The following is a 12,397-nucleotide window of genomic DNA, read 5'->3' on the forward strand; positions in this document are numbered from 1 at the left end:
CAAGTCTTGACAATTGGCCAAGAAACATTTATGTTTGAGCAAAACAAACAGAACCATTGTGTATTTTTCCCTTACCAATACCCATAGCTCATCTGACATTATGAGTTCACACTCCTCTAACCACGGTCTATCTAAGATAAACAGGCCACATGTGTGGGTTTGGACTTTGCACATAAGCTATGTACCGGTGGCTATTCATAGGAGCTAAGTGCATGTCCTAAGCTTACTCCATCATTATATAATAAGGAATTTAAATCATATTTGGTCCTTTGCAGCTAAATACAAAGTGATCAGGGCCAATTGAGAATCATACGGGACCAATAATAGTCTCATAATTGTTCTTAGATATAAAGAAATGATGTACATTATTACAGTTTGAATTGCAATGTAATGTTTGAATTGTAATGCATAAAGACACATAGTTATCCATATATTTCATTTCAACGTTCATTGTTCCCGCCCTGGATGCCTCCAATTTTGACCAAAGGAACATGTACTGTGGACATTTACTGTGGTTGCTGAAAATGGACATTGAACTCAAAACAAGACAGCTTATATGGATTCCTGTAAGACAACGTGTATGAAAATAAGAAAGGGTACAATAACAGTAGCCTGTTTTTATATATTCTAAATATAATATTTTAAAAAACAGTTCCCAGAATATACAATTTCACGAAGTGCTATTTTCATTCTCACATGCACTTAGCCTATCAACTGATAAACACCACTTGTGAAACCAGGTATGGGTGATATGCTGGTGGTGTGTCTAAGCTTTAGGAGCCATGACTAACTTCTAAAGGTGATCATAGCCCATACCACAATGTAAACACATACAATCTCTGTACGCAGAGAGCAGCATAGGTTTGTGGCTGCAGGAGAAGCAAGTTTTAGGATAGTCTGGATGGCTGTTCAGACAGATCCCTGATGACTACACTAACTAATTACTCTATGAATCCATTGTCTGTAAAAAAAAATACATCACAACAAAATGTAACATTACCTACATAACCAAGTTATCATTGAGACAACAGTCAACAGGTAGATAAAAACAAAACCTGTCAAATGAGTCAATTTGCAGATACTCAGTCCCCCTGTCTGAAATTACATTCATTGAGTTTTTCCAATTTGGAATAGACCTCCTTCTACACCAATAGGCAAGAAGGGTGGCGTGTAAATTCATCTGTGGGTAATATACTCCTTTGCGTCTTCAGAGGGAAGCAAAACTTCACAAACTCTCGGCAGACAAGGCTGAGGTTGTTAAAACACCTGCAATCTAATTTCACTCTGTTGAACTTGAAGCATGTGTTGCCAGAATACAAGATAGGAGTACCAGTGACAATTTGTGGACAACATTTACATTTATCGCCGCGCCATGGGAAAAAGCGTGAAGACGTAACCAAGGTAACAATACTATCTGATTGAGACATTACATTCTCAGAACCATAGTAGTCTATTCTGGCAATAATTGAATATAATATAAAATAATATAAATAATATAATATTACAGGGGAAATCTGCATTTCAAACAATAACAATCCACCTATCCCGCCACTGTTTTGGTAAATAGCTGAGGAATGGGGCTGGAGAAATAAAATTCATAGACAGAGCTATGGATGAAATAAATGGTCTGACCATATAAAAATGACTTTTGAGGCTATACAGTGTTTGTTTAAAAAACATGTGGTAAACAAGCTTATATTTCGGGTTATGATAGGGTAAGGCAGTTGAACTAAGCTCATGAGGCATTTATGAGTTATTTTTCAATAATCGATAGGTAGAGATCGTTCATTTAAAAGTAACAAACATTTTATGTAGCAATCGCAGATTGCTCATTTAAACTGCTTATCCTTAATAAATACAAATAATAAATAATATGAGTTTGATTAAACATAATTCTCAGCATATTAATAGCATAGGTATAATTGTATATATTATCACAAAAACTAGATATCATACATGAAGAAAATTAAATAATGCTTAGAAATAAAATACAAGCCAATTTGCCTACCACTCTCATTTGCTTTGACAGCTCGAAAACCCCGCCCATCTGACGTCATTTTCCGCTCCCCTTTCTTTCCAAAGATTTTTATAACCAAACCAAGATAAACCACAGCCTGTCGTTTCCAATAGGAACAAATGAGTCATAGTGGGCAGAACAAGCAAGGAGGTGGGCAGAGCCAAGCACAACCTAGCGAGATCCTATTTTCCTGTGCTAGCCTACGTCTGCATATTTCCGTTTGGGAACTCCTACTGTATGAAGTGCGCGTGTGCAATAACTCAATTCGCCTTTGCACTCCTTATAAGCAAAACGATTTTTAAAAACTTTTACAAAGGGAAAAGTCTACAAAACTTGTTCCACTCTGTTCAAAACAGATTCTAGTTTTGGGAACAGAAAACTGTATTGAGATCAAATGTTTAATCGATGAGAAAATGAGCAGAATTTCGGCCAAAATCCATCTCCTTCCATCTTCTCCCAATGCTGGCCGCTGGGCTTCCTCTCACTACCAGATTTGGTAGTCAGTGGAAACGCAAAGCGAATGCTTCACATTTATACATCCGGTGAAATATCTGTCTCATTGTTCTATCTGTGTTTCTTCCTCTCTCTCGACTTCGGCAGTTTTGCTCGCTGCGTAGCTTCGAAAGGGTTCGATTTAGCTTCAAATCTCGATCTGCACCTCCGCTTTGATGGCATTTTTTCTTTCCTATAGTGCCCCCGCCACTCTTTGAAAATTCCACCTAAAAGGAAAAAACGATCCACCCCAAATATTGGGTTTTATTCTCACGTAAGTACCTTCTCGCTACCTAGCTTGCTTGCTAACTGGCTAGGTAAGTGGCTAACGTTAACTGTTTAAGGAGGGAAATTAGCTAGCGTTAGCCGCAGCTAGCTACGTTAGCTAGTTAGGTAATGCACGAACTAGCTAACGACTGACTGTCATTATTGTCGTCATTCATCAAAGTTATTTAGCTAGCTATTTTAGTTTATTATATATTATCATAGCTAGCTAGCTAACTGTGCTAGCTAGATAATTAACATTAGCTACGATTAATTTGAAAACGTTATCGGGGTGTTTCTAGCTAACTAGCGAATCCTTAGACGCCATATAACTAGCACTCGCAATCTTATTTACAGCCATTTATCACACAGGGTTAGCTAATGTTCGCCTGCTGAGTTGGCATGTAATGTAAGTTAGCTGGCTAGCTATGGACGGTTTGTTTTGACATTTTAGTGCTGTTACTTTGAAAACCACAGTGGTAGAATCAATAGCTATTTAGTTGAGGTTGGAACTTAGTTAACAACATTTAGTATATTCGACTATATAAGGTACAACGTGGCACTTGCATTCATTCAAAATTGAGAAATGATTTAGGATTATGAAAACCATAACAACCTAAAAAATTTAAATAAATCACACCTGTTATAGCTATGAAAACCACCAGTCCCTAACAATCAATGAACCTATGTCTTGCTTTCCCATTCAATATTTAATTTGATCTCATCTAATCCTTAGAGCCAGCTTTGCCTCTTTTTCCTCTTGACTCAACTGTATCTTGTCTTCTGTGCAGGTGTACAATTACTACCCAGAGGGCTTAGGGGCGGCTCTCCGCCGAGAGCCGTTCGACTTCAACGCCGAGCCACCTTGGGATCCTAGCTGATAGTGGGGGAGCTCCATCTCCTAACTCGTCCATGTGAGTAGACATCAGGTCGCGTAGGAGGAGTAATGATCTCGGTTCAGTTTAGCCTCTTAGATCATAATAATTATAAAACACTATGGACAGGGGGACCTTGATCCTAGATCAGCACTCCTACTCTGAGACGCTTTGTGAATATGGGTCCAAGTCACGCTGACACCATAATAACCCAAACATGTCCTTGTGGTGACTGTTGAAATAACAATAGCATAGTGTTGTGCTGTGCTACTTTTATCTGATGCTCTCTGTCCCTGTTTTTACTGGTGACTGGTTAGATCCAGTAACAGAGAGGAGGGGCCACTCGGCTATGAGTCATAGTTGTAACACAATGTTTCCCGTCTTCACCTGTAACCTAAATATTCTGATTTCTTTGTGTATGTCATGTTGTAAGCCTACTGTTAGATTTGTGATATGCTTTTATTTCCTCCCAAGTCTTTACCCCAATGAAGTTGGTGGTCTGTGGAGTTAAGCATTTTTCAAAGTTGCACAAACTAATTGTGCATTAACCAAAAAGAGAGCATCATTTGTGTCCTTTGATCATTTGTGTTAATTGTAGTGGGTGTTGTCAGTGTTTTCAGACTGCTGAGATGTTCTGTTCTTAGAGCCATTCCAGCTTGCTATCATGAAGCTGTCTCTGTGTTTTTGAACTGCCAATACGAGGCTCCCAGCCACAGAACAGAGACAGGTATACACAGCACCCTTATGATCACAATAGTCCAACCTGGCTGTGCGACACTGCACCCCTCTGATCACAGACAGTGTTCTGGTCCAGTCCAGCCGTCAGACATTGCAGTCTGTGAGGCTAACCAACCAGACATTGTGTCACTGCACACACCCAGGCCCACAGACCCAGGCCCACAATGCTCTACTGACTGACGTATTATGTAACATTATCGAATGCAGAGATCTGACATCCCATGCCGCTGGTATTGTACGCAGATAATGCCATCAAAAGAAACCTTTATGGGTCACTGCCAGTGGGATTAATCCTAATTGTCGGGAGTAATTGATGGTAAGGTAAACAAACTCCATGCCCCAGAGATCTTGTTTTCACAGTGGCTGTCCAGACACCCAGGGCTTCCCATACGCAGCCCCATAACGTGATTTCCACCTCGACCTCTGATTGGCTGCCCTCACAACTATCTTGGTTCACAGCCGGTTCACAAACCATCCTAAAGGCTTAACTGGTCAAACTAAGTGTAACATGCAGAGAAAAGTAGACCAACTGCTTTTGCCTTTTTCTGTAAAATAATTCCCTTTTTCTTCCCCCTGTTTTTGTAATGATTAGATGGAACTCATTTTCCCCATCCACTTCAATAGTTAGGGCTATATTTCACACTGCCTCTCTTCCTGTGTTTTCCAGTTTGCTGCATACTATCAAGGACCCCAGGGGCTCAGAGAGAGACCACTTCACCCAGGGGCTCAGAGAGAGACCACTTCACCCAGGGGCTCAGAGAGAGACCACTTCACCCAGAGGATCAGAGAGAGACCACTTCACCCAGAGGATCAGAGAGAGACCACTTCACCCAGGGGCTCAGAGAGAGACCACTTCACCCAGAGGATCAGAGAGAGACCACTTCACACAGAGGATCAGAGAGAGACCACTTCACCCAGGCATAATTCTTTATGACTGGCAGATTAGCAGACAACAGTTGAGATGAAGGGACTAGCTGACGAACCAAACTACTCCGTCGCCCTGCTGGATGGAGCCACGGCCCTCAGCGATGTGGTTGAGAATCACATTTATGAACAAACACTGGTAAGTACTGTGAAGAGACATTCTCTGTACATTAAAATACTTGCACATTTTGAAGTCTTGCTACTTTATAGCGTATCGAAGTTGTGCCCTTGGAAATGAGATTAGTTGATTGCCTAATCCAGAAATAGATTGATAAATTCTAGCAATCACCACATAAATAAATTGATTGAGGATGTGACAAGTACAATGCTGCTGTGTAAAACTGTGTGCCAGTCTCGTCCCACTTGGTTGAAGTGGCAAGTTAATGAGTCTTTAATGCTGACCACATTCTATATGCTTTCATTTCACACCAGTGGAAAAATGAGGTTGCGGATCGCTCTTATGTAATTGTGTGTTGGATGAGAGACAGTAAGAATAATCAGTCATTGTGTACTTGACAGATTCAGGTGAATGACATCATAGCATGCCAGTAAACCTGTCGTGTCATGTTTTTTCTCCCTCTCAGGCTGAGAAGAATGCGTTCTTCGTGGCAGACTTGGGGGTCCTTATGAGGCAACATGTTCGCTGGCGAACCCACATGCCCCAGATGCGTCCCTTCTACGCTGTCCAAGCCAACAGCAGCCTGGCTGTCATTGAGATCCTAGCTGCTCTCGGCACTGGCTTCATCTGCACCAGCAAGGTGCCTGCAGTGCTCTCTCCCACTACTGTCATAACACTGCAATAGCATAACAGACCTGTCCAGATCAAATTGCATTTTAGTGTAGACTAACATACTGGTCTTTTTCCATGGCTTTAGGATGTGTTTTTCAGTTAAATACGTTTTTATAGATTCTTGGCTTACATCAGTTGCAGCTTCTCACAGCTCTGATTACTATTATTTTGTTGGGCCAATTACTGCTTTATAACTGCTTCATAAGTCGATTGGCCTCTACTCACAGAAAATAGGAAGGAGCGCCATCTAGTGGAGAAATGTCTCGCTGCCACAGTGCATTGCTCCTTCACAACTTACAGCTGTAATATCAACGTTGTTGTTTTTGTGTCTTTTCAGTATGAGTTGGAGCTTGTGCAGGGCTATGGCGTTCCCTCTGAAGACATTATCTACAGCGGTGTGTGTAAGCAGCTCTCCCAGATCAAGTACGCCGCTAAGAACGGCATCGACTTCCTGGTGTGTGACAACGAGGCCGAACTACGCAAGATCGCTCGCTGCCATCCCCGTGCCAAGTAGGTGTCCATGTAACTGTTATTAAACCGTTATTTTAAAAGTCTATATTTCATACTCTCTACAATACAACTACAATGGCTATAGATATGAAATACCTGAAAACGATCATCTCCCTCCATCTCTGCTCAGACTGCTGCTGCAGGTGGCCACAGAGGCTTCCAGCGAGGGTGATGAAATGGGCATGGCGTTTGGCTCCAAGCTGAAGGACTGCAGACACCTGCTGGAGAGCGCCAAAGAGCAGGGCCTGCAGGTGGTGGGGGTCAGGTGAGTCCTCCTGCAACGCCACCCTTCCTCTCTAGTCAGAGTTCATTATTATATTCTAGGTTTTTCTCTTTTTTTATTCTCTTTTAATTAAGTGCTAATAAATTAAACTGTATGCAAACAACAGAATTGTATGCCTGTCAGTCCAGTACTATTTTCACCCTGAGGAGAAAATGTTTTACTGTATCATCGGGGATTGACCATTGGACAATTCAGCAGTATTTTTTTTGTTTGCCTGAAGAATATGGTCACTTGAAAATAGTTGTTTACACCCAAATTGCTGTAACTTGTCGGTCACGTAACAATAGGGAGGAAGTAGAGAGATCTGTTTTACGAGCCTGTTACATTGGACGTATAACTTTCGTAGAGTGTGAGACACTCCTATTGTAAGCGTGCCGGCTCCCCAAGAGGTTTGCGCTGCTCGAGCTGAACTACGTTCTGGTTCTATTTTCAAGATTTCAACGTGCAGCTCACAGCCGAGATCAATAGGACATAGTGGCTAGCGCTCTGCGCTCTGACCACACGTCAAGCTTCCAGTTAAGCAGGTCAGAATCTCCACTGTAGCCCCTACGCTTGGCTACTGGAATTCAGTTTTTTATTTTTATCACCTGCCTAATGAAGCTGCTCGGCTGCTGTAAATTGGCCGTCTTTCACTTAAACAATGGAGATGAACCAGACAATCAGTTTTAGGTTTACTGGAGTTTTTAGCAGTTATGTTGTTTAACTTTTTTTTCTCACTTTGGGTGACCTCAGCAGGCTCAACTTGCCCAACTGCTCAGTTTACGTTCCTCAGTCAATCCCTGATTATATGGTATTCTCATGATGTCATCATTATCCCCATGATTCAGGTTCCACATTCCCAGCTCCTGTGACGACCCTCAGGCCTACAGCCATGCAGTGTCTGACGCTCGCTGTGTCTTTGACATGGGGGTGAGTTAGCTAGTGCTTACGTTATGGGACTTTGAATGTGCATAATATGTGAAGGAGACAGCCAGAAATATGAACCACCCTGCTGTTATATTTAGTTTTGGAGTTGACTTTTTGAAATGTTGTTTTCAGGAGGATATTGGCTTCAGTATGACACTCCTGGATATTGGAGGTGGATTCAATGGCTCAGAGACTCAGCTGAAACAGGTCACTATTGTATAATAGTTAGCTCGTTACATAATACTGATTTAGATGGATTACTCAGTCAGTCAAGGGTCACAAACCACTTCACCCTCTTTCTGACGTCAGGCCTGTACTAGTAATGTATTTTTCAAAGGAAAGCCTTCACACAGCTTACCTTTGAATTTGAACAAGCACTCTCTATAGAATGCCTGTTAGGCTGAAGGTGCTGACTGTTTTTTCCCCTCTGGTAACAGATTAACAGTGCAGTCAGGCCGTTGTTGGACCTGTACTTCCCTGCATCGTCTGGCGTCTCCATCATGGCAGAGCCTGGCAGTTACTACGTGTCCTCCTCCTTCACCCTGGCTGTCAACATCATCGCTAAGGAAGTAGGCGCCCGGGATCTTCATGGCAATCACGGTCAGTGGCAGTACCTTCTCAATACCTAGCATATGAAGTCAAATGCATTTCCGTGGTGGGCTGGTCAAAATCAGTGCTATAGTAAACGTGGTTCAGCAGACCTAGATGCTCCAGTAGACCAGCACACACCTTTTCTACTATTGTGTCTCATGACTCTTGTCTGCCATACCTCTTTACAGATGAACCATCTCCCAACGATGAGCCAGAGTTCCTGTACTACATGAATGATGGTGTGTACGGCTCGTTCACTAGCAAGCTAGCAGACAATGTGATTCCAGCCCCGGCTCTGCCCAAGGTGAGTTTTGGCTTCAGGGCTTAGTAAACTGCATGTAAATGACTAGTGAAATGCATGAAATGACAACGATTCTGCATTTTTGTGATTTTTGCATCACCAAGCAAAGTTAAGTTTAATTCAATTTCCTATCTCAAGCACCCTGGAGTCAATATTAGGCTGCATCCCAAATGGAAACCCTATTCCCTATTTATTCATAACCATGGCCCATAAGTCTCTCTAAATGACTCTGTGTCACTGGATGTTCCAGAGCGGTGTGTCCGAGGATCCGGTGTTTGCCAGCAGTCTGTGGGGTCCGTCGGGTGATGAGCTGGACCAGGTGGTGGATCAGTGTCTGCTGCCAGAGCTCAGTGTGGGAGACTGGCTGATCTTCAACAACGCTGGGGCCTATAGCCTGGGCCCTCCGTCCACTTTCACAGAATCACCCAGACCCCCCGTCTACTACACCATCTCTACTGGAGACTGGTAAGAGACAGACGAATGTCAGGCTGGCACTGTCACTGTTTGAAATGGGGAGCTGTTGAGGATTTGATTTGATTTATTGTTTGAGGTGAGTTTCCCCCATTTAATGTATGTAAAGTGCTTTCACCATCTGGAAAAGTGTTACTAATATTTATTTGGGACCTACCGATTTTTATTTTAACAGTTGTGTGCTGCCATTGACTTTTTGCTGCTGTTTTTTTCTATATTGTTTTGGTAGAATTCTTTTCAACAAGCTTTGTTTTTTGTTGTTGACAGGTTTGAGATGCAGGACGCTGGTATCACCCAGGACATCAGCATGAAGAACTTCTCTCTGGTCCCCTACTTCCTCCACTCCAGCCAATCAGACGAAGCCCTGTCGGTCCCAGCTTAGGCTAGCTGAACCAATCCCATGTCTCTGCTGTGCTGACCTCACCTGGTCAACATTCCAATGGGAGGAAAAGACTGAATGGTGCTTGCTGGCTAAAAGCTTTTTATTATTCATTTCATAAGGAATTGAGCTTGGGGGGGGGGTGTGACAAGCCCTATACAGGATGTTGTTGGATCTCTCAAGGAGGTGTTCCTTCCTTTCCACATTCAGTAAAATAGTATGCAACAAAATGGATGAGTCTGTAGGGATGGAACTCCCACCTGTGTGGGTATCCCATGCGGTTACAGTTTACATACAGTAAATACATACAATGGAATTTAAAAGTTAATATTTGAAACATGTATTATATTGCCTATGTCTCCTTTTGCCAGTCTTGTAAATTCAATTGTCTACCTACTCAAAGTGGAGCAGTTAACAAAACCTGATGTTTTAAAGCCATTTTTGGATGCTTTGCTAAAACATATTTATGTTTATTTATGCTTTTGTTGGTTGTTTTTTTTGTGCTATGAATATCTGATCCCCTGGCACTTATGATCAGTCAGTATTTAAAAGGTGGCATACAGTAGCCAATGATGCATCCCAAATGGCACCCTATTCCCTATTTAGTGCAATACTTTTGACCAGATCCCTATCTAGGGAGTAGTGTCATTTGGGATGCATATAACAGTACAGTGCCTCAGATGAAGGGGAACTCTATTTGACTCAAGCAATATGAGTACAGAATATCATTCACCAAACATCTCGTTGATAGGGAGCTTGTGCTCACACTCTAAATATAGACCGTCTTGAGACTATTATCATAATGCAACATTGATGTTTCATTTGTTTTTTAAATCCCTCTTCCTTACATGTCTCTGTGGAAAGAATTGTCCAACATCTGTGAATTGGTCTCCAGTTTTGTCTAAAGTAAATTAATATAAAAGCTCTCTGAATCATAATGTGTATATGTTGTTGTTCTTGCTGGTAAAATGTGGAATTTTCACCCACTGCTTATTCACAGCGTTGTTATACCGGCAACATGAGCCACTATACCCAAACATACTCAGCGGACAGTTTATTAGGTACACCCATCTAGTACTGGGTCGGACCCCTTTTGCCTCTGGAACAGCCTGAATTCTTTGGGGCATGGAAACATTGATCAATTGGTATCAAAATATGTTATTGGTCACATACACATTTAGCAGATGTTATTGCGGGTTTAGCGAAATGCTTGTGTTCCTAGCTCCAACAGTGTAGTAGTATCTAACAATGCACACATGTAAAAGAATGGAATGAAGAAATATGTAAATATTAGATCGAGCAATGTTGGAGTGGCATTGACTAAAATACGGTAGAATAGAATACAGTATATGAGATAAGTAAAGCGGTATGTAAACATTAAAGTGACTAGTGTTCTGTTATTAAAGTGGCAGCAGCCTCTAAGGTGTAGGGTTGCGTAACCGGGTGGAAGCCGGCTAGTGATGGCTATTTCACAGTCTGATAGCCTTGAGATAGAAGCTGTTTTTCAGTCTCTCGGTCCCAGCTTATATGCACCTGTACTGACTTCGCCTTCATGATGATAGCGGGGTGAACAGGCTGTGGCTCAGGTGGTTGATGTTATTGATGATCTTTTTGGCCTTCCTGTGACATCGGGTGCTGTAGGTGTCCTGGAGGGCAGGTAGTTTACCCTCGGTAATACGTTGTGCTGACTGCATCTCCCTCTGGAAAGCCCTGCGGTTGCGGGCGTAGCAATTGCCGTACCAGGAGGTGATACAGCCCAACAGGACGCTCTCAATTGTGCATCTGTAAAAGTTTGTGAGGGTTTTAGGGGCAAGCCAAATTTCTTCTGCCTCCTGATGTTGAAGAGGTGCTGTTGCGCCTTCTTCACCACTGTCTGTGGGTGGACCATTTCAGATCGTCAGTGATGAGTACGCCTGGGAACTTGAAGCTTTACACCTTCTCCACTGCGGTCCCGTCGGTGTGGAGAGGGGCGTGCTCCCTCTGCTGTTTCCTGAAGTCCATGATCAGCTCCTTGGTTTTGATGACGTGAGAGGTTATTTTCCTGGCACCACTCTCCCAGGGCCCTCACCTCCTCCCTTTAGGCTGTCTTATCATTGTTGGTAATCAGGCCTACTAATGTTGTCATCTGCAAACTTTATTGAGTTGGAGGCGTGCGTGGCCACACAGTCATTGGTGAACAGGGAGTACAGGAGGGGGCTGAGCACGCAACCTTGTGGGGCCCTTGTGTTGAGGATCAGCGAAGTGGAGGTGTTGTTTTCTACCTTCACCACCTGGGGGCGGCCGGTCAGGAAGTCCAGGACCCAGTTGCAAAGGGAGGGGTTCAGACCCAGGGCCCCGAGCTTAATTATGAGCTTGGAGTGTACTATGGTGTTGAATGCTGAGCTATACTCACTGAACAGCATTCTTACATAGGTATTCCTCTTGTGCAGATGGGATAGTGAAGTGCGATGGCGATTGCATCGTCTGTGGATCTATTGGGGCGGTAAGAAAATTAAAGTGGGTCTTGGTGTAAGGTAGAAGTGATATGATCCTTAACTAGCCTCTCAAAGCACTTCATGGAACAATGGTGGACATCTTGAAGCAAGTGGGGACAGCAGAAAGGGATAGGGAGAGATTGAATATGTCTGTAAACACTCCAGTCAGCTGGTCTGCACATGCGCTGAGGACGTGGCTAGGGATGCCGTCTGGGCCTGCAGCCTTGCGAGGGTTAACACGCTTAAATGTCTTACGTCGGCCACGGATTAGGAAGACCCACAGTCCTTGGTAGCGGATCGCGTCGGTGGCAGTATGTTATCCTCAAAGCGGGCGAAGAAGGTGTTTAGCTTGTCCGGAAGCAAGGTCAAGAGACCTAACGTG

At 43.0% G+C, this 12,397-nt stretch overlaps 1 protein-coding gene across 2 annotated transcripts; it reads left to right on the forward strand.

Moving 5' to 3' along the window:
* The first annotated feature begins 1,147 nt into the window (after positions 1-1,147).
* Positions 1,148-10,479, forward strand: LOC106605528 (antizyme inhibitor 1). 2 transcript variants are annotated; one of them, XM_045718582.1, is made up of 12 exons: positions 1,148-1,401; positions 3,565-3,687; positions 5,054-5,449; positions 5,895-6,068; positions 6,438-6,610; positions 6,741-6,875; positions 7,721-7,802; positions 7,932-8,006; positions 8,237-8,399; positions 8,579-8,694; positions 8,942-9,156; positions 9,430-10,479. In XM_045718582.1, the coding sequence occupies exons 3-12, from the start codon at positions 5,348-5,350 to the stop codon at positions 9,542-9,544; spliced, it is 1,350 nt and encodes a 449-aa protein (XP_045574538.1). In that variant the 5' UTR covers positions 1,148-1,401; positions 3,565-3,687; positions 5,054-5,347; the 3' UTR covers positions 9,545-10,479. The 2 variants fall into 2 exon arrangements, with proteins under 2 accessions (XP_045574538.1, XP_045574537.1); XM_045718581.1 differs by lacking the exon at positions 1,148-1,401 and adding an exon at positions 2,479-2,783.
* Positions 10,480-12,397: the final 1,918 nt, after the last annotated feature.

The sequence above is a fragment of the Salmo salar genome, chromosome ssa05 (assembly GCF_905237065.1).
Source record: "Salmo salar chromosome ssa05, Ssal_v3.1, whole genome shotgun sequence".
In the NCBI taxonomy this organism is placed as follows: domain Eukaryota; kingdom Metazoa; phylum Chordata; class Actinopteri; order Salmoniformes; family Salmonidae; genus Salmo; species Salmo salar.